At 37.1% G+C, this 23,199-nt stretch overlaps 1 protein-coding gene across 1 annotated transcript in view; it reads right to left on the minus strand.

Annotated features, from left to right (window-relative positions):
• LOC121326461 (parafibromin) overlaps nucleotides 1–23,199 on the minus strand; it is a 117,544-nt gene that overhangs the window by 17,960 nt on the left and 76,385 nt on the right. Inside the window, exons 11-13 of the mRNA XM_041269735.1 lie at nucleotides 17,466–17,523; nucleotides 15,063–15,098; nucleotides 13,937–14,024 (exon numbers count right to left, since the gene is read on the minus strand). Of these exons, the coding sequence (XP_041125669.1) occupies nucleotides 13,937–14,024; nucleotides 15,063–15,098; nucleotides 17,466–17,523 (182 nt within the window). The remainder of the gene's footprint in view (nucleotides 1–13,936; nucleotides 14,025–15,062; nucleotides 15,099–17,465; nucleotides 17,524–23,199) is intronic.

Raw genomic sequence — 23,199 nt, forward strand, 5'->3', positions numbered from 1 at the left:
TTGAAGAGGACATCTTCAACAGTATCCAGGAATATTTTTTCAGAAAGTAATGCTTGTACCACCTGGAATGCCTTCATATTCAATACAATTTAATTTAAAATTTCCTTAAGGAGGCGATACACAGAAATCATGTACTTTATTTATAGTTGGCGTCTAAAATAGCTAACCATTACTTGCTATGCTTTTTGAACCTGGTCAATTTCAATATATTTAAATTGTTCATTCTTATTTAAGTGTGCAACCAAGCTCCACTCTATTTTAACAGCCTTTGAGTACCACTTCACACAGCTAGCGTGCTTGAATAGACATATGAATATTTTAGTTAACTATAGTAAAAAAAAAAAAAAAGTCAGTTAGTAATTTTAATAGAAACTTATTGCATGTGGTGCATTGTAATTATGAAATAGTTTTTAATATGAAAACACCACAATTATTTTTCCTACAGTATTAACTTTGCTCTATCTTGCCTTTGAATTGAACCAGGTGACTAAGAAATGGAAACTCAGCTTCCATCCCTCTAGCCAGACAGCAGCTGTTGAATGACATACGGTTTCTGGAAAACCCTAAATTAACTTATCTTGTTTGTTAGAAATGGAAGTTTAAATGGTTTAACCCCCCCCCCCCCCCCCCCCCAATAAAATACTGTTAGTACTGACTAAAAAGGTTTAATTGACAAACGTTTACATCGTTCACCACAACCCTGCAATAAAAGTAAAATGACTTCTTTGATAAAGGCCAAATTCTAGGCTGTGCTTTCTATAGTTTAACATTTAAAGTACTATAGACAACAGCACTAAATGATAACACTGTAACAGGGGGTCAGTTTGGACAGCTTGGGACTGGACGCTGGGAAGGGAGTGTTAGTGTTAGGTATTGGTGTGTGTGCTGTCCTGTCATCCCCGGCATCTGTGTGTGTCACCCTGCGTGAGTCTGAGTGGAGGCGCATTTCGTGTCTAGGCAGTGCTAGCTTGCTGTCTAGGGTGTCATGTGCACAGTGCAGCTGTATGAGAGGGGTCTGTGCTGGCTGCACTGCGATTTGTTTTCTGTTCTGCCAGTCAGCTGCTTGCGTGTGACTGAGGGTCTGAGCGATTGGTCAGTGTGTATGTAAATGTGCCCTTGTGTTGTGTGTGAGCCAATAGGGCTTGGGGGGGATCACTATTTGTGAGCTACCTGTGTGCAGCTCGGGGTTGTGTTTTGCTGGCACTGCCTACTGAGTGATTTATCCTTTTGCTAAAAAGAGAGTCCTTTTGTCTGCCATTCAATGTTCAATAAAAATAGCAGTTTTAACTGCTTTGAACTGCAATCTGTGCTGTCTTCATTTATTCCGTTCTGGCCCAGATACACCTCTACTACAATATGTAAGCCTGGTCAAATAAGGATTCAGGGATAATATAGTACTTCCAAGCCTGTCCAAACAAAGGCTCTAATCTTAGATTTACAAGCGAGTCATAGGATGCATCATTTTGTTTTTATACAAAAACACATCCTGGGATCCCAATTAAAAGTGACCTAAAGCCAAGTGCTGTTTCTTTTCTCTGTAACTAACATTACACTGCAAATACAACTCCAAAAAGATGTGTCAGCATCCCATCACTGAAGTGATCAAAGAAAATTACAGTTCATACAAACTTACATTTTCACCCACAGAAAAAAAAAAACAGTGTTCATTAACATAATAATTAAGCAGTTGACAGAAACTAAAATGCTAAAAAAAATTAGTAGTTTCTATTTCCTTGAACTTGTACTTTGAAAAAGGTCTAAGATTTCTCCAAATTTCTGCATGTGACCTTGTTTACCTGTGTGACCAAACCCAACCCACATACTTAGCCTTCTATGCATTTCTCACCTAATCTAAATTATTAGCCTTTAAAACCAGTGTTCTTTTGTACACATACTGTATGCTTTATAAATTGCGGGTATATTTAATATATCCTGTCCTATCTCCCATTTTATGCTTCCAGTGAGAACTGACTTTTGCGTATCAAGGCTGCATTTCGGAGATTTACGGACTAATAAAATGCTATGATGGCAGTTTCTCCTCAGAAATATATATGTGGGAAATATTGCACCTAGGAATTCAAAGGGGTAATTTTGCTTTTAAGTTCATTTAATCTCCTGAAACTTTCATTCTATAAAAACAATTCTTGAACAGTGGTGTGCTGTCTAGCAATTACTTGTTTCTTTTTTTTGTTTTATTTCTCCAGTAAAACATGATTTTTTTTTCATTTTCATTAAAAAAAAAAAAAAAAAAAAAAAATATATATATATATATATATATATATATATATATATATATATATATATATATATATATATATATATATATATATATATAATTTTTTTTTTTTTTTTTTTTTTTTTTAATGAAAGAAAAATGTTTTACTGGAGAAATAAAACAAATATATATATATGTTCATTACAAGAGGGTTGAATACCAAAGGTCAAATGTATTTTTGGAGCTCATTAAGGTTCAGAATAGCAGTTCAAGGTCAGACACAGTAAAGGGACTGAACAATGTACGATTCCTTTGTCATCCCCCAATTATCCTTAATCACAAAGGGCCTCATGCAGTAAACAGCTATAACCACTTTACCACATAGTAAGTTCATTACTGTGTGCTTTGTACACCTGCTATATTCACTAAACCAGTGGCAAATGACTTTGCACATGAAATGAATTGCGTGGAAAGATACCGCGTGCAAGTCATTTACATAAAATTAATAATTGTAATCTATGGAAATGTATTCAAATTCTCTCCCCTAATACCAAATACCACGAGGGAGGAACTTGATATAAAACCATCTTTACTTAAAGGTGCTAAACTTTCCTAGTGTCTCAGCACATGTTAAGTTTACCGCTTATTGAAACCAGGCGGTCACAATATAAATAGAGCAGACCACAAGTAGTGCTGTGTGGGAAACATGATAAACACGTATATCTGCTTTCAGCTACTGTATTTACATAATTATTTGCTTTATTCCGATTCCAAACGGTGTTGCTTTCTCAATGCAAGATGCACTGTAGGAATAGACAGTGCTATATACAATCCCATGATGTACTGTATTTTTTCCATTATGACACTGTACTGCCGAAACGGTCAAAAGACAGTTCTGCTCTTTTAACACGTGAATTACACTGAATTATTTCGGCCTTGAAAACATTAGCATTTTTGTCATGGAAAAGACAACAGTGAGTACTGCACTAGCCTGTGCACCATGTCGTAATCAGCCGATAAGCAGCTGGAAGGTTAAAGTTTCTTAAAAGAAAAAAAAGAAACCACATACTTGCAATCCATTTAAGAGAAACACATTTATACTTAGCCAATGTTTCGGTACTGAAGTACTTTCAAAATAAACCAGAGGGGAATAAAGGTGAACAAACAAATATTTGTTTTCAATTAATTATTTTCTGCTTCTCCGTTTTGACCGTCTCAAAGCAAGACATTCCCAGTGTTACGCAGAATTCTGTATTCCCATATGATTCCATGCCTGTGCAGATGCATCCCACTGTGTTCTCAAGCACTGCCACTAAGTTCTGCTGCAGTTTGCAACAAATATTGAAAATGACCAAACCAATTCCAGGGCTCACAAAATTTTGGTAATGGTACTTGCCCTTCGGGCAGTCCATTTAGACATTTGGTTGTCCAAAAAAAAAATCAAGTTGCCCATAATTAACCTATGGACTTTGATTTGTACAAAGTACACTGTACTCAATATAGGTACAGTATCTAATGATTCATACACTTTTTCCAGACTTCCATTTGTTTTTCCCCCAGACTTTTTTTTAGTTAGTTTCTACTAGTTTTTCAATAGTTATCCACACAGGCAGGCAGCCGCACAGCATTATAACTTTTTGATCCAGAGCAGAAGTTGCTCCTGGTTTTCTAAAAGTATAAGTCAGAATCTGGAGGTGCATATCTAGCAAGACACAATGCAGGGTGCAAAAGAGAAGTAAGATGCCCAATATTTGAGAACTATGTTGCAATATTTACAAAAAGAATTTTTGTAAATATATAACAAAGTTATATACTGCAAGTATACTTGTGTCAAAATAGGATAGTATAATGGTACCAATAATATACTAAAACCAGACAATTTTGGGATGATATTGGATTCTGATTCAAACTTCTTTATTCTTTCTGTTAAATGTTGAACACTATGGGAGGTGAAAAATAAAAAAATGAAATAACATATGCGCGCATTATATATTAAAATACTAAATATATATCAAATACTAAATACAGTCCACCCTCGCTATAACAACCCTGTTTGGGTCCAAAGCCTTTTGTTCGCTATAGTAAAAGGACAATACTAACAATGTAAGCTGCTGGAGTAAGTTAAGGAAGTCACCTTGGATAAAGGCATTAGCTAAACTATTAATAATATTAGTACAGTTTTATTCTTTGATTTTCTTTATTATCACAGTATATGTCACTACTACCACTAATAATAATAATAGCAATGAGATTGTGAATATAAGTAGAATTACAAGTACAGCACCTATCTGTGGCATGCTGCACCCAGTATTCTGGCTATATCCTATTCATTGAAGAACACAGTACAACCTGGGTTGGGAAATACCGTTAACGATTTAATAAAGGTAACAACATGTGAATATTGGCGAGGAGAGTACAGTAGCTTGTAATTCCAGTCATAAAAGTGTATACTTTGATTGTCGTAGTGTCCATTTTACACTTCGTTTCATTGGAGCAGACACACTCATGTGACATGTACCACCAGTGTGCTGACTAGTCAGGATTGCTCGAGTTGTTAGCGGTGTTACATGGGGCAATACTCGTGGGATTTGGTCACAAGCAATGTTTGAGTGTATGTCACCCTGGAACTCGCTCAAGCATTACCAATGAAATACATTGATCCCTCTAAACATGTTTTACCGGGATGATCTGTGAGCAGACTCTCGATTGAGAAACCGCTGTTTGATTAAAGCACAGAACGTTATCTAGTTATAGAGTAAAAAAATCAGATTGCCCGTCGGGCAAGCAGCCAACAAAAACACGTTGTCCGACAGATTTTTTTGGTTGTCCCAGAACGTCGGGCTAGCGATTTTGCGAGTCCTGAATTCTGTAGCAAAATAGAACAGCACATTTAACACCACAGACTTTCTACAGTGCGCTCAGCCTCCTGCATTGCTCAATACACAAAACTCTTGATTAACCCTTTGCGGTCCTATGTCAGACCAGGTCCGACATTACAATTTTCCTTTCCAGTTCAGAAAAAGCTGAGAAAACCTTTCAATGGCCAAATAAAACAAAAAAAAAAGGCATAACTCATAGCCCCATGCACTACAGAGATAACACAGACATAAAGAGGTAGCTGCTTCTGCATCCAGCGCTCAAAGAATATCACAGACATTTGCAGAACTTCTTGAGATGTTATAGTAATAACACAATGACTTGGATCGCATTATTGAGGAGTTTAGTGATAAAACGAGTGAAGTATGTGAAAAATACAGCAAACACCAGGGAATGGGGCTTGGCTGGAGATACAGTACTGAGTGTCATTTTGCGATTCAATGCCTTTTAAACCTGTTTTATTATGAAAAAAATATTTTAAATAGCGTGTGTAAAATAAAATAAAAATAAATTGGACCTGACGCGCCTGACAAGCACTGAATAAATGGACTGCAAAGGATTAAAAGTAACCTCATAAAACTGTATTTCTCTTTTAAAACACATTTAAATTTTATTACATGTATAGCGATCTATGCAGGCATCAAATCTAAGGGGATACAGAATTCTATGGAGATAGAGAAATCTGCGTAACACCGGGCTGCCTCCCCTCATCCTATGGAGACCCACTGAAGATGTAGCTGGTGCCGGCTGCTGCCCCCTTGGTCGCTGTCATTCTGACAGTGCAAGAGCCGGACTACCTGTTCTTTAGAGTGCGCATATACTAAAATAAAGGGTGTGTAACGCATGCAGCATTTCGCGTGCTATGATGACTGGCAAGTAAATAATTTAGCTTGCCTTATTCGTGCATATATTAGTGAATAGAGCAGACATACTTTCCTTTTTGCGCACAGTATGGGTTTCTCTTAACACGCAGTATTTCAGGTAATTTACTGTTTTGTGCATGAGGCCCAAAGCTCTACAAAATGCACAAATGTTCTACTGCAGTGTATACTCATGGCAGTATTATTCTAATAAACTTTGCTTAAACCCTGTACATAACATTCAACATCTCTCTGAAAGGGTTTGTCTGAAGTAGGGCCTTCAGGTTTTTGTTATTTCATAGAAAGCCATTATCCTAAAATATGTTTTATTTTATATAATTATTTAATTCCAAAATATCAGTATCATTGAGAACGCTGCCAAATTCCATTTCGGTTTACAGTAACACTTTTTTTTCAGATTGAGTTTAGCTAGGTTTAATACACAAAAAGGACTAAACTTGCTTTGCCAATACATCAGAACTGCATAGGCCTCTCACATTTCCCACTTTTAAAATCAATAGGTTTACATGGGCTAAACTATTTCTTCCAGGAATTCTCTGTACATCACTACCAAAAAATGAAGCTTAGAGACAAACCCATTAAGACACAAGCTGTTCAGAGTGATAACACCTAGTAAATCAATGCGAAATAGCAGATACCCCCCTCCATTTGCTACTTCTGTTACGCAAATAGAGTTGTAATCATTAGCCAAAGGAGAATGAAAATTAAAACGTTATTTTCTAAAAAATAGTCAGTGTATTTCTACTACATCTATTACAAGTGCAACTCATGAGCAAGAACTAACATCATCATATAATATGGTTAATTATTGAACACCACCTACAAATTCCAGTAGGCAGTTACCAAAATCGTGTTAATTGTGTTAAAAAAAAAAAAAAAAATATATATATATATATATATATATATATATATATATATATATATATATATATATATATATATATATATATATATATATATAAATATTTACATTGATAAACTTACACATAAAAATGAAAACACACTTTAAACAGAGGGACTCGTTCCTACAACTCGGGAGCCACCTGCTAATGCGGGGTATCATCGGCAGTGTTACAACAGATTTATCAATAAAACTGCACTGCTGAAAAAAAAATGGAAATTTAATAAATTGATAAATTTTAAGATTTTTATATTAACATGTTGAAACATACAAACTTTACATTGATAAACTTACACATAAAAATGAAAACACACTTTAAACAGAGGGACTCGTTCCTACAACTCGGGAGCCACCTGCTAATGCGGGGTATCATCGGCAGTGTTACAACAGATTTATCAATAAAACTGCACTGCTGAAAAAAAAATGGAAATGACCAAACATTCTGCTGCCCTATACCTCTACCACTCCCTCCTCTCCTCCTTCTCCTCTACTAATCTATTATCCAATCCTCCACTAACAACCCTAGGAAACTATTCTCTACCTTCTCCTCCCTCCTCAACCCTCCCCCACTCCTCCTCCTCCTTCCTCCTCTATCTCCTCTGATGACTTTGCCTCTTCTCTAAAATCTCTGATATCCACAAACTCTTTAACACCTCTCCCCTCTCAGACTCTGACCTCTCCTTCCTCCACCAGGGCCACAAACCCACCACATGTGCCTTGGACCTCCTCCCCACTCACCTTTTTCAAGCTGCTGCTCCTGCTCTACTCCCCTTCATCTCCTCCCTTCAACACCCTCTGCTTTGGCCTCTTTCCCTCTGCCGTTAGATAAGCCTCTATCACCCCCTCCTCAAAAAACCATACCCTAGACCCATCCTCCATCCAGAACTACTGTCCTGTCTCCCTCTTACCCTTCCTCTCTAAAACCGTGAAGCGTGCAGTACACCACCAGCTCTCTGCTTTTCTGTCTAATGACTCTTTGGTTGGCCCTCTCTAATCTGGTTTCCGCTCTGCTCATTCCACTGAAACTGCTCTCCTGTCTGTCACTAATTCGCTAAACTCTGCCCAAGCTGCCTCTCCCTCTCCTCTGTCCTAATTCACCTCTATCTCTCTGCTGCCTTTGACACTGTTGATCACTCTATTCTCCTATCCTTTCTCGCTGACCTGGAAATCTCTGGCACTGCTCTGGCCTGGCCTGGTTCCCCTTCTACCTCTCCGACCGCACCTACCAGGTAACCTGGCGCGGCTCAACCTCCACACCTAACACCCTCTCAACAGGAGTCCCCCAAGGATCAGTCTTGGATCCTCTCTTATTCTCTCTCTACACCTGCTCCCTGGGCCACCTCATCGCATCCTATGGTTTCTCATACTATTTCTATGCTGACGATGCTCAGATCGTCCTCCCCCGATCCCATCACCCCCTCCTATTTCTCTACCTATCTGTCTGCTATCTCCTCCTGGATGCAGTCGCACCACCCCAAACTCAACCTAAATCTGACCTCCTTTTCTTCCCCTCCTCATCTTCCATTCCACGCTCTCTCTCTCCTCCTCAGCCAAGAACCTCAGAGTAACCCTGGACCCCTGCCTCTCCTACTCCCAGCACATCTCCACTCTTGCATGCACCTGTCGATTCTTCCTGAGCAACATACGAGGAATCCGACCCTCCCTCACCAACTACACCATGCAACTCCTCGTCCACGCCCTGGTACTCTCCCGCCTAGACTACTGTTACTCCCTCCTGTCCGGCCTACCTACGTCTGCTTCAGCTCATCCAAAACTCTGCTGCTCGCCTGGTGTTCTCTCTGCCTCACTTCTCCACTCACTCCACTGGCTCCCAATCACTGTTCATATTCAGTCCAAGACTTGCACTTGCCTACCGATGCCTTGCCCAGACTGCACCCAGCTACCTCCAGACCTTCATCTCTCCCTACACCCCCACCTGACCTCTCCGATCCGCCTGCACTAGAATACTGGTTGTATCTCCTCTATGCTCCCCTGCCTCCAGAGCCCGCTCCATCTTCACCCTCCCCCCCCACAGTGGTGGAAGACCTTCCTATGGATGTAGGGACTTCCCAGTCCCTGACCACCTTCTGGCGCCTCCTCAAGACATCTCTTCACACAACACCTGTAAAACTCAACTCTTCCCCTTCTGGACAATATAACTGTCTTTAATGCATTTCAACTTGCACCTATCTGCTCCCTATTTTATTGTATTTAATCCTGAACTTAACCCAATTTGTAGTGTTTTGTATTTCACTTGGGCTCATATCTAACCGATGTAACTATCAACACTTATCTGCTCTTGAACTGCCCCGAAATCAAATCGTACTGTATTTTGCATTTGCTCTCATTTGCACTGAAGTCATTGTATTGTGTATATTGCTCTTAATTGTACTGTAATGTGTGTGTGTGTGTACTGACACATTGATAAGAATATTATCTCTGAAGTTAAATTTAAAAAAATAATATCGGAATGTTTGAAGATTCACAGACATTTTATTTTAGACAAACGACTGCAAATACTTTGATAATAAATCCCATTATCCTATTAAAATAATGTGTATTAATGAAGTGCTACTGACTGGGCAATTCAGTAAATATCATTTTGATTACAGTGTATATATATATATATATACACTGATTCCTTAAGTTTAATAAATATTGTATGTTAAACTGTGTTAATCTATGATAAATTTATAGAACACAGGATTGCTAGAATGAATGAGTGTTCAATATAATAATTGGTAAATAAGTACAGTTTCATAAATAATATTTATTAAACTAAAATAAAATAGTGAATTGCCTCAAATGAAGGGTGCCAACACTTTAGTCTTTGACTATTTATAAATCCACATATATTTATTAAAATGCATCTTATCCTGCAGAACATAAATGCGTTTATTTTATTCCATTTAATAGGTTTAAAACTGATGACCAGCCTAATTGCAAATTCAATTGCCTTCCAACCCAGTTCAGTGCAGTACAGTCAGAAAATGGAGGAGATGGCAAGTTCATGTATTTCCTCAACTCATTATAAAAGTAAAATACTATTTGAAGCTGCACAAATCCTTCTTGCTGATATAAAAGATCCATACCAGGCAAAGCAATCTTGGTAACAGACAGGTAATTATTTTTACATCACTTTATTTTATGTAACGTTTAAGGACTAGTTTTGTAGAAGTGCTTCAAGCTTTAAAGGACCGTAGTTTTCATTGGATTGGATTTTTCAATGTTTTGGGTAGGATAGTCATTATTTTTTCTGCAACAGCCTGTAACTGCAACAGCTGTCGGAAGTTTTGGTATAGATGTCCTGTGGATTATTACTGTTATTATTAGTGTTAATAGTCGAAGTAGTATATGTGCGACTGTGGCGAGACACTTTCCTTAGTGCTTGCTGTCGTACATCACTTCCACAATTCACATAACTGTTAATTGCTACATTATGTTCTACTTTATCACTATTGTTTTCAGATTTTAATGTTTGATACTCTCCTACTTCAAATTAGGATTTAACATTAAATGCTGCCAGATCATCTGTTCTGGACAGCCTTTTCAATTTCCTAAGTCGGTGAACTGGTATAGCAGAGGTACCATTAACAGATAGACGTGTTCAAGTGACTGATACACAAGAAAATAAATAGCTTTCCATTGCACAGGACACATTTGCTATGGCCTCAAAAGGTGGAATACAACCCCCAAAACACCTGACTATGTCAATGACTATAAGACACAACATCGGCTGCTCCCAAATTTAGACTTCCTCAGTGGCTTTGGACATTGTGCCCCTACAAGAAATGTCTTGAGCATGACACAGCTCTTGCAGAAATGCAGTCTGAGAAGAGTTTCTGGTGTCCAAGTGCCAGCAAAAATATAACAACAACTTTGGTCTTTGATAACAATGACTTTGGAGAAGAAACTTTGTCTGGCAAGGGAACAACCCCTGTCACAAACCCATAGCATCCTTATTCAGTGTGACTGGAGATCAGGACATTCCAACAAAGACATCAATCCCCAAATCTGGAAGAAGACAGCTGAAACTAGAGTCTGCAACTTTAATCACACCACGTACAGGACCTAAACAACCCGCTGTACATGTATGAGATGTAGGTGTTGCATCATATAATAATAATAATTTATTAAAAATGCACAAAGCACTGCACAAGTACTGCAAACCAAATACAAAGCATAGTAAAGCCTTAAGGAATAAGTAAAAAATAAAATAAAAAAAACACAACACAGAAAATATATTGTTAACAAGCCTGTTATAGGCTGAAGAAATACTGCATAAGGTATGAAAAAATATTGACTATAGACTACTGTAGTCAGTTATAGGTATAAACATATGTATATAGTTATTTCTATAACCAAAAATGTATAAAATATACTATTTCAGATATTTTGTGAATGTTTTTAATACAGGTGTTCATTTTGATTGTGTATTTTTTCATAATGCATGTCTTAAATATGTCCAGTTTAATTATTGTGCCTCATGTTATGCCTACACTGCAGGGTTTTTTTAATGTTTTCTTGTTCTCATTTTTAGGCAATCTGAGTTGATGTGCCCCTTGAAATGGATGTCTACAGTGAAACCCTTCAGTTAAGTAGACTACAGGATATTTTATTTGCAGTTGCCAAGTTACCTCAGTAACGACTATCTGGATGGACTGGTTTTCTTCTTCTCACAGGCCAGGCGCCTACTAGATCCAATATCTCCCCAACGGAGTTTGCAACTGTCAAAGAATTCTTCAACACTCTGTTTCAATAACAAATGAACTCCAACTCGATGCTGTTCCAGTTGTATTTGATCAGACAATGTATGCAATAGCACAGATGATCAGGTGGTCAACTGAAGAAAAAACTTGTGATCCAACTAGGGCAGTTCCAATCAGCAATTACATTCTTGGCAGTGCTCGGAAAACAATATATGGATGCGGGCCTTGAGTCGATTCTGATTGAGACTGAGGTTCCATTAAAGGAGTGATGACAGGACACCACTACAATCGTAGCATGTGGGCCCACAAATTACGACATGAAGCAATACAGCGTCTCCGGTTTCAACCATTCTTGGATCAAAATGAAGGCATAGATATTCACTACAACTTGCTGCGTTGTATGAATGAGATCTTTCCAACTGAATATTTTAAAAGATGCTCTGAAAGAGCCACACTTTGAGTTAAATTGTTTTTTGAGTTTGTATATTGAACAGGTTGAACATCTGCAATTCCAGCGAGCCACAAGAGAGCCTAGCAGCTCTGAGATCTATGCCCTGGTTCTTTGCCTATGACCGCATCAACTACTCAAGATACAGTTTCAGCTACTGGCTGCAGATGCAGTGTGTTACCAAAACTCACCTTTCAGTTCATCAGCAATTCATGGAGAGTTTGACGTTCAAAGACAAGACGGTCATAGTTTTTCTCAAGTAGCATGCGACATGGCGATACAGCAAACCTTTAACAGATTTAAAAAACAAAGTAGGGATCGCTGCCTTCACACTAAATGCAGGTAAGGCTGTGTTCTTCTTTTCTTCTTGGCTATTGATTATATACTTCCTTAAGATTAAAGTCCAGTGATTGTATAGTATCACTGGACTTTATACTTTCACTGCAACATAACACCAATGAAGACTAAAGCTGAAACATTTGTAAATGTTTTGTTTCCAGTTTCTTCTAGTTCTCTGTCAATTTATCATAGGGTGTATTATTTATTGTATGTTGTACATATCTTCCTCAAGGGAGCCTATTATATATAGATTAAAATTGGTATTTTAATTGATTTTTGCTTAAGTTTTTTTTGAGGTGCAACTCAGAGATGGGTCTTGTCACAACACGAAAGATCATTTGAATGCTTCAAAATGGCTGGAAATGGATCCTCTCTGTTCTCCAAAGTGAAAGACTTGCTAGATTCCCAAATCAAAAGGGTAGAAAACACATGTACAGAACATCATGCACACCATGTATAGCCTGATCAATCCTTTTGAAGATGACCATGAACAGTGTGGTCTATTGCCTAAGGGATTGGCTCAGTGACAGTTAACACCCATGGCACTCAATGTCGTTCTATTCGTCACAGATGGTATTGTCACAGTTACAGAACTGTCAGAATTAAAGACTGACCATGAAGAAGCTGACACACGTCTCTGGTTTCATGCAACTCACACTTCTGCAGCAGATGACTGTAGCTCTGTAATTGTTCAGAGTCCAGACACAGATGTAGCCATCTTAGGAAATGGCCTCTCATGCAAGATCAAAGTAACTAAATTCATGCACAATGGAAAGAATAAGAAACAGAGGAGGCTCCCCTTAACTTCTAGTGCAAACACACTAGGACCTTTAGGTACAACTTTTGCTAGCGCTTTAAAAATGTTACTGGACTTCCCCCAAACATGACGGATTACTGTTACACCTGAAATGTGAAAACTATCAGGCAGCAAACTGCCGGAGCCTTCTCCCACAAATTAAAGCTCCACCCCCTCCTGGCTATGGTTAGAAGGTGGAATACGAGGATATTTTAGAAACAGTCCAATGTGGATGTAAAAAAATCAGCATGTGATGGCAAGAACAGGTGTTCTTGTAGGAGACAGAATATTCCATGCACAGATTTGTGTGGTTGCACAAACTACAAATTCACCAACACAGAAAATGATACTGCATGTGTTTTATACGTACTATAATGAATCTTACTAAATAGGATAGAGTAACCTTTACATTTGGCAGCAGTACACTTCCACTAATGAGAAATCTGTTGCAACGGGCTTGTTATACAGCTGTTCTCCTTATGTGAAAGGTTTTAGAAGAACACACACTGCAGGAGGAACCATGGGTCAGCTGTCCCCAGACATTACGAACAGCAGGGTTTATAAAACAGCTGCTAATATCAACTGAATACATTCATAGTGTGATGTAATCTAGTTTCCTTTCTAATCTCTGACAAATATTTCCACATCATATAAGAATTAACAAAAAAATTATTTATAATACAATAAAACGTGTGTATGTGTGATAAATTGAAAAACTGAAATGCCATAAAAGGTGACAGAAACCTTTACACCATTGTTTATCAACTTACTTTAGATCCTGCAAAAGATCCTTTGCATTTAGCATGGTAATTAATGAAGTAGTGGCAGCAGGGATGATGACGATAGGGGTTCGAGAGCCTAGAAGATGGAAAGCAGTTTTACACATTAGGAGAATCTCCTCATGTTATAAATGTATCTGTGCAGGTTTCCACTCAGACAGTTCTTACTTGCTGAATAAAACTTGAATTTAGGCTTCTCCTTGTTTATGATTTGGTTGGAACAGTCATGAGACCAAAAGCTGTAAACTCTATCACATGACTTTCTCACTGTGACTGGCATGAATTTTTGGTTTAAACAGTACAATATATACACCCTACCTTCTCTGATGTGACCGTAAAATGCTTAATAATACTACTAATAATAGCAACACAATTAAATAAAGACAAATGAGCCTTCGGGTACATCATGCCTGGCCTAACCTTTCATGAATATTGATTTTGTGAATCGTTTGTGATCACAACCATTTGGCCTTTGGGTCTAGACTTCTGAAACTCACTTGTTGATTAGTGTGCAATAAGAAATATGGTAAAATATGGATCAGATATTTTTCATGATATAAATATACTGAAATGAGAATCAATTTGTAACTAAATAGTGTGATTTCCATGAAGTACTATTATTATTATTATTATTATTATTATTATTATTATTATTATTATTATTTACATAAATATTCTTAAAGATTAAATTAGCAGACATTAGTGCTTGGACGAACATAGTATTTTCATGTTTCGATAAGGGTTCAAGATTAAGTATTAAAATACTTACAGTATTTTACAGTATACGTTGTGAAGGCCTTATTTTACCCTAGTGAATTAACTATAAAAAGCAAAGTATGCTATACAGTAGTTCCAGTTAAAATACATCTTGTATATATTAGGTAAACATAGTACATAAAAGTATGTCTTGTCATGTCTTCACAATAAACAAAGTGGCCGTATAAATCTTGCTAATTTAGAAACTGTAGCACAGATTCTGGCAAGGTGGTAAATTGGTGCAAGGCAAAACACGCATATTTCTCATTTCTAAAAATTGTGTAATTCCTGGCAGACACTGACAATAATAGGCAAACAACTTCACCAAAATGGTAGGTTCAGTAAAAGAGGAATGCCTTACCCTTCTTTTGGTTTGGAGGAGGTCTGGCCTGAGAAACTGTCAAGAGAAAACATAAACACAATGTTAATAGATAAGAATTTATAACCCAGAAAATAACTTGCTGTTTACATTAAGCAATACAGCTAGACTGCAGCCTCACAAAGTATACCAACATCCTACTTTCCATCTGTTGGTCATTCAAACTTGGTATCTCAGAAAGGCCATGCAGGTCATTGTCAGATCAATTACGTGACATTGTGTACAAGGATTCTGGGAAATATTTGTCCTATTACCTCATCAAGGTCACAGAATACCAGGACAATCTTCAGTTTTGAATACCCTCATTGTAGGAGTGGAACTTTGACACAACATGGATAAACCTTGCAAATTAAAAATATTGGTTGTGAAAAGTAAATAGATCATAAAAGCTATTTTCATTTTTCTTAAAATAAGAGCTGAACCAATACCCCAAAGTGGGTGAAATGCTGAACAAACACACAGTTAAGCAACAATGTTATATTTAATTCTGAAGAACATCTGTTACTAGAAAGCGGGTCATGTTCACAATGTTTCATAAGATGCAGTAGCTATGACGATGTCTGTAAAAACTGGAATACATGGTTCTAGTTTCCCAGGATAAACAAACTGGACAATCAACGTGATCTACTTTTTTGATAAACAAGGCGGCTGGACTATGGGAGAATGTACCACATCAAACTGCAGCACTTAACATTTTGGAGCACATCCGACCAAGTTAGCGGCACACTAAAAAAAAGCTTAAAAAAACCCACATATTTTAAAAATATTCCATTTCCTACCATGTGCTGCCAGAAGAAATGACCAACAAGCAGGCTTGTTTTCGTACTTCACTGTAAAGTTTGTCTCATAAAAAGTACTTTGTAAAATATAAAGCGCATTAAATATAGAAATGGTGTTTATGATTCATCTGAATAACTTTTTACATGCAAGTCTATAATTAAAACAAAAGCAGGTTATTTATGTGTACAGAGCCAGCATCTTTGAGGTAATGGCATTATATTGTAGTATTACACAAGTGTTTTTTTTTTTTCTTGGTAGAACAGATTTGGATTTTGTTGGTATGCTAGATCTTACAAAAACAATGTATGTGAGTTCTTGGTAGATAAAAATCCATCTATAGAGAAATATGAAAGACAATTAACTTATTAAAATGAGCAATGACCAAATGTTAACCTCCAACACATAAACCTTAAAACTCAGGGATACATGACAAACTATTCACAGCTTGCATTGCCATGGTTTGTTACTCATTCAAAAGACATGTCAAATCTAATTTAGAGATATTTCGGAGTTTGCTGTTGTAAGCACTTGCAAGCAGTTTTAGCAGTTTACAAAATAATTGCAAAGGCTGATCCCTTGTGTATTAAATAGGATGCTGTCTGGGAGAAGTGAGAGGTATATTTCCTAAAGTAATATGTTACATTTAATAAAATCCCTTACATTTCAGGGCTTTAGATTGCTATGTTCTGCATATCACATGGCAGATTTATGTTTCAAATGATAAATCATCTGCAAATGCAAAAATCATCATCTTTTAAACACGGCGGCAGCCCTGCTTTCACAGCCAACTTGCAGAAACACGTGTGCTACCTGTTTAGTGACAAACCCAGCACATTTTAATTGTCCACAGCAAATGTGTGGTGTAACCCTGCAGTAATGATCAAGCATGCACTATGTGCACACAACACCATGGAAACATATCAGTTAATTAAAAAGGCAATATTCCCTATTACCCGCCAGAACAATGTAAAACCTTGCATATGCATTCCCATTGAGACAATGTGAGTTATAATACTGTTCGTGCCATTTGTGTTTTGGAGGAACCATACATTTCTGATGAAAAATAACACATGCAATAAAATAAAATATTGACTTGTATTTAAAATAAAGAAAACTGATATTAAGAGGTCCACAAAGCTTTGCCAGCAAATTTTTTTTTTTTTTTTTTTTTTTAATCTGCCTCTTGAGCTCAGGAGATCTTTATAGAATGTGGCAATACGTTATCCAGCTAAATTTTAGTTCTTGCCCCTCATGTTCTTTTCAATATCCCTCTGTTAAAGTTACATGAATTTGTGTTCTCAAAAGCCCAAGCACGTTAGCTATGACAGACATTGTGACCTTTACGATAACCACAGCTGTGAATAAACCTGCTGGGAGTGTATGGAAGTTTATTACCTATCTTGTGCAGTACAACAATACATAAGATTTTTTTTTGTTTTACATCCATCACATATCGAGGAAACACCTTCCCAGAATTTGGTCTACTCGAGCTGGAATGCCCCATGCAAATATGACACAAGTTACATCCTTGAACAGGTTTACTGCCATGACTGGTGAAAACATTTGACAGCTGATATTTCAACCAGCAAAAGAGAGAGACTGTACCTGGTCTTGGGACAGGCTGAACTGCTGGTGTCTGTGCTTTCCTGGCTGAAGCCCCTTCCTAAAAAAAATACAAAAATAAAAACAAAGGCTTTATCCTCAGCTGAGCTCATTAACTTCAGAAATACTAATTAACTAAACTATGTAATCTCCCTGAATATTATTATATGTGATATAAATATTCATAACTGGAAGTTTATTTTTATTTTAAGGGAAGCAGACTCCTAAAACAGTAATGTAACTTGTTTTAATAAAGCAGCTACGACAGTTACTGAAAAACTTCCAGTCATTTATTATCAGGATCTAGACAGTGTATAATTTACACTTTTAAATGTCAGACTCTTAATCAATAGGGAATCACAGACTAAATGAGGACAGAGAACACAAAACTATAAATTACTGAAAGCATTTTAAAACTCTTTTTTGAAGCATCAGCATTATTTATAATTTATTACAAAATATCCAAGTGATCAACAAAAACGCATGCAATTTTGTATGCAAATTAAAACACTGCAAACAATTAAGAATATGGTTCAAGGACTTCCATACACAGTGCTTAATAATCACCCATCCTTCACGAGACGTAAGTCTCAAAGTTGCTTTGGATAAAAGCATCTGCTAAATATTATTATTATTATTTATTATTATTATTATTATTAATCCACATCTCTAAATGTGATACTTTAAAAATTGCTGCTCTTAAAATGGTTGAGATGAGATATCTCTAGGTACATTTAGCCCCTATGAACGTTATATAATTCAATCAAATGTACTACTGTAACTGGGCATTGTATTAGTATCTACAACACAAAATATAGATAAAAAAAAAAAAAAAAAAAAAACTAGAAGGGAACTTGATGGTACATATTCCTACAAAAAAGGAAATTACTTTTAACATGTTTCTAGTTTCAAAGTTGTCAGTGATGCAGGAAAATCTTTAAGCCACTGTACTGTAATTGTAATCATTAAAATATTTAGCAATCATTTTTAAGAAGTTGGAGAGATTTCTGTCCAACAGCCAGCTAAATAAGCACTACTTTGGATTGCTTGGCATAAAAGCAATTCTGGCTTTAGGCTTGTGAGATCGGAGGACACTCATACACCCTCGGAACACCTGTGCTGTGTGGGGATTCGCTGCGGTGAGGAGAAAAACAAAACAAAAAAAAAAAAAAACATAAAATTGGACATTCCTAATTGGGGGAAAATCAATAAAAACAATAACTGGTCACTCAACTAAAATAATATTTAAAAATTGGCTGGGTATAGACAAATAGCAGTACAGAAGAGATGCTTATTTGAGAAGCGTCCAATACCTCCAGCTCATCCAGACCAGACGTGTAGTGTCTTTCCCAACAGTTAAAGTAACTTGATCAGTTAATTTATCTCTGTTAATGCTAGTGGCACAGAATTGTATCCAAACAATGCTGTTCAATGTAGAATGTTTGGTATTTGGAACTAATAAATGGCAAACATTGTTAAGATTTGAAATATGGCCTGGTTTCATCCTTATTACATTATGATTATTAGTATATAGGATGCTGATAATAGTAAAATCAATGTAGTGGCAATAAAATAACAAAATCAGTCGATTCCATGTTTATCTAAATTTCACACCTTAAACAGAAAAAAAAAGGTTAGAGCAATTGTCCATAATCACAAGGTCACTTAGTCTGCAGTTACTTGCAGTGCCATCAGTCTGCAAATGACATGCCACTTAAAACAGCCTTTTTTTTGTAAAACATACTTTTACAAAATCACCCACCATGCTACAAGATGTATGGAAAAACTGTAAAGAAACATTCTTAGTTACACTACGACTGCCTCCGAGGGGAAAAAACAAACAAAAACAACATGCATTATTGAACTACCTATCTGAGCTATACCTAGCAGAGCCAGTTATATAATCATTTTCCACAAACTGCTAAAAACAAGCCTATGTTAATGTTTACATATTATACAGTTATCAAACAAACAAAAAAGGCCTTACATGTCTTTTTTTACCCCTCCCCAAGTGTAATTTGTATTGTGTCATGTTAAAGGTGAATGAAAAGTTGTAATGGGAAAAAAAAAAAACACACTAATCCCTTAGGAATACTTTGTTGTACATAGAGAAAAAAAACAATAATGTAAAAAAAATACTATTAAAAAATTGCATTACACAGGAAAGTGTGAGACAGACAAAATTAAATTAATATTAGGCAACATTTAAAAGGAAATATTTTGTTGACTTTAGTTTTTGAAGTATAACTATATAAACTATACTGGAACCATCTAGAAAATACAATACTGGTTTAATGCAAAGACATCTGATCTCTTTTGCGGTTAAATTAGGTGAAAAATGTGTTTAATATAATTTCTTAAATGAAAAGTACAAATAAAACAGTATCTATCTATCTATCTATCTATCGAGAGAGAGAGAGAGAGAGATCGATCCTGTGTCCACACGACCATAGGATTCGTCATGTGTCTGTCTGTGGTACTGCAGAAACAACGGTGATTTTATTTTGTAAAGAAGAAAATGAAAACAAAATAAACACACCGGAGATCTTCTTAGAAAGGCTTATATAAATTGTAACACAGGAGCCCCAGCTGTAGAATTAGCAGGTAAGTCGTTTTTGTTTTTCCACTTTGTGGTGGCTCCACCATAGATGCCGTCTTGGCTGTGGTTTATTTTCTCTTTCCCAGGCTTCTAGGTTGCAAAAACAGATGGTGCTGCGAGGTCAAGATCAGCAGACAAGTAGCACTCTCGATTTTGGGCGCGCTAGTTTTCCACCTGTTGATCGCTGGAAGTACTCCACCATCTACTGTTTCCAGTGGAGCTTAAAACGGAGACAAAACAACAAACACTACTGCACTGGTAAGTATTTTTGGGTTGAATTTCACTTTTTATAATTCCTGATACTTCTATAATCCCCAGTTTCTTCTTTTGCAGGCACCCTTTTTTCTTCTCGGAGGTTGCTGGAAACTCAGTCCCTTTTCTACAATTTACGTTCCAAACTGCTCCTACTTAAGTGGTAAACAAAGATTTACTTTAAACCCAGTCAACTACTCCAAGTTTTATTGGTTTGTCTGCATACAGGTTTTCACACTTGACGTATTCATGATTTGTGAATGTACTATATCTCGTGCACACTCCTTAACACAGCCCTGAACTTGTCCAGTTCCGTGAGTACAAATGAGAACAAGCCAAGTACTCGCTGTGGTGAAGCTCTGTGTTCAGGTGCGTTGCTCCAGGATTTTCCTTCTCATAAATGCGGCGTCACTCACAAGTGATCCAACAAAGCAACCATGAAGGCCAAGGAGCTTTCGAATCAAGTTAGGGATAAAGTGGTAGAGAGGTGCAGAGCAGGATAAGGGTACAAGAAAATTTCAAAGGTGCTGATTATCCCTCTCAGCACAGTGAAGCCCATCATTAAGAAGTGGAAGATGCATCATACCACTCAGACATTACCTAGATCAGGACACCTTCCCAGACTGAGCAGCCAAGCAAGCAGGAAACTGGTTCAGGATGTCATTCTGAAGCCAAAAATGACCTTGAGAGATCTGCAAAGTTCTGTGTCTGAGATGGGAGTCAGTGTTCACACATCAACAATAAACATCAACATTATTAAAAAAAACTCACCTTAAAAGCACGTATGGAGTTTGCGAAAAACCATGCAGATGATACTGCAGACATATGGAAAAAGGTTTCGTGGTCAGACGAGACAAAAATTTAACTTTTCGGTCTAAATTCCAAGCATTACGTCTGCCGCAAGCCCAACACGGCACATCACCCAGTCAACACCATCCCAATTGTCAAGCATGGTGGTAGCGCATATATATATATATATATATATATATATATATATATATATATATATATATATATATATATATATATATATATATACACACACACACAGTGGCTTGCAAAAGTATTCAGACCCATAACCAATTCTATCACATTACCGAATTACAAATTGTACATTGTAATTTTGTTCTGTTTGATATTTTATTTTTAAACACTGAAACTCAGAATCAATTATTGTAAGGTGACACTGGTTTTATGTTGGGAAATATTTTTAAGAAAAATAAAAAAAACTGAAATATCTTGCTTGCATAAGTATTCAACCCCTGTGCTGTGGAAGCTCCCAGTTTGCACCGATGAAAGAAATTGCCCTAACGAGGACATAATTACATTACCATTGGCCTCCACCTGTGAACCACTAAAACTGCTGTCACATTTTCTGGATAAAAACCCCACTGTTGAAGGATCATTGGTAAGGCTGTGAATCTGAAGGAAAATGAAGACCAAAGAGCATTCTACAGAAGTCAGAGATAAAGTAATACAAATGCAAAGATTTAGGAAAGGGTACAAAATAATATCCAAGTGTTTGGATATCCCAGTGAGCACAGCTGGATCAATAATCAGGAAGTGGAAGCTGCATCACACCACCCAGGCACTGCCAAGAAAAGGCCGTCCCTCAAAACTCAGCGCTCAAACAAGAAGGAGACTTGTGAGAGAAGCCACAGAGAGGCCAACAATCACTTTGAAGGAGCTACAGAGTTCAGTGGCTGGGAGTGGAGTAATGGTGCACCAGTCAACCATATCAAGAGCTCTGCATAACACTGGCCTGTATGGGAGGGTGGCAAGAAAGAAGCCGTTTCTCAAAAAGTACCATCTGAAAGCACATCTGGAGTTTGCCAGAAAGCATGAGAGTGACCCAGCTGCGATGTGGGAAAAGGTTTTGTGGTCAGATGAGACCAAGATAGAGCTTTTTGGCCAAAACTCAAAGCACTATGTGTGGCGCAAACCTAACACTGCCCATGCCTCAAGACACACCATCCCTACAGTGAAGTATGGTGGTGGCAGCACCATGCTGTGGGGATGCTTCTCATCAGCAGGGACTGGGCATCTTGTTACAACTGAAGGAAGAATGGATGGAGCAAAATACAGGAAAATACTGCAAGAGAATCTGCTTCAGTCTGCTAAAAAACTGAAGCTTGGGAGGAAATTCACCTTTCAGCAGGACAATGATCCCAAGCACAAGGCCAAAGCAACATTGGAGTGGCTCAAGAACAAAAAGGTGAATGTCCTACAGTGGCCCAGTCAAAGTCCTGATCTCAATCCCATTGAGAATCTGTGGCACTATTTGAAAATTGCGGTCCACAAGCGTCGTCCAACCAACCTGAACAACCTGGAGCAAATCTGCCAAGAAGAATGGGCCAAAATCACTCCGACACTGTGTGCAAAGCTGGTACATACTTACCCCAAAAGACTTAAAGCTGTTATTGCAGTGAAAGGTGGCTCTACCAAATATTAATGTGTGGTGGTTGAATACTTATGCAAGCAAGATATTTCAGTTTTTTATTTTTTTTCTTAAAAATATTTCCCAACATAAAACCAATGTCACCTTACAATAATTGATTCTGAGTTTAAGTGTTTTAAAATAAAATATCGAACAGAACGAAATTTCAATGTACTATTTGTAATTCAGTAATATCAGAAAATTGGTCAGGGGTCTGAATACTTTTGCAAGGCACTGTGTGTGTGTGTGTGTGTATATATATATATATATATATATATATATATATATATGGATATAATATATATCCTTTTGTTTAGTAGTCATTATGATGTGCACATTTGACAGGGACGTATTAAAAGGTTAGCTGGCAGAAAATGGTCAGTAAAAAAAAAAATGGTATGCCAAGCTAGTGGATACAGTCCTGTACAGAAATGTTTGAAAAATGCATT

Source organism: Polyodon spathula, chromosome 14, assembly GCF_017654505.1.
Source record: "Polyodon spathula isolate WHYD16114869_AA chromosome 14, ASM1765450v1, whole genome shotgun sequence".
Taxonomy (NCBI): Eukaryota; Metazoa; Chordata; class Actinopteri; order Acipenseriformes; family Polyodontidae; genus Polyodon; species Polyodon spathula.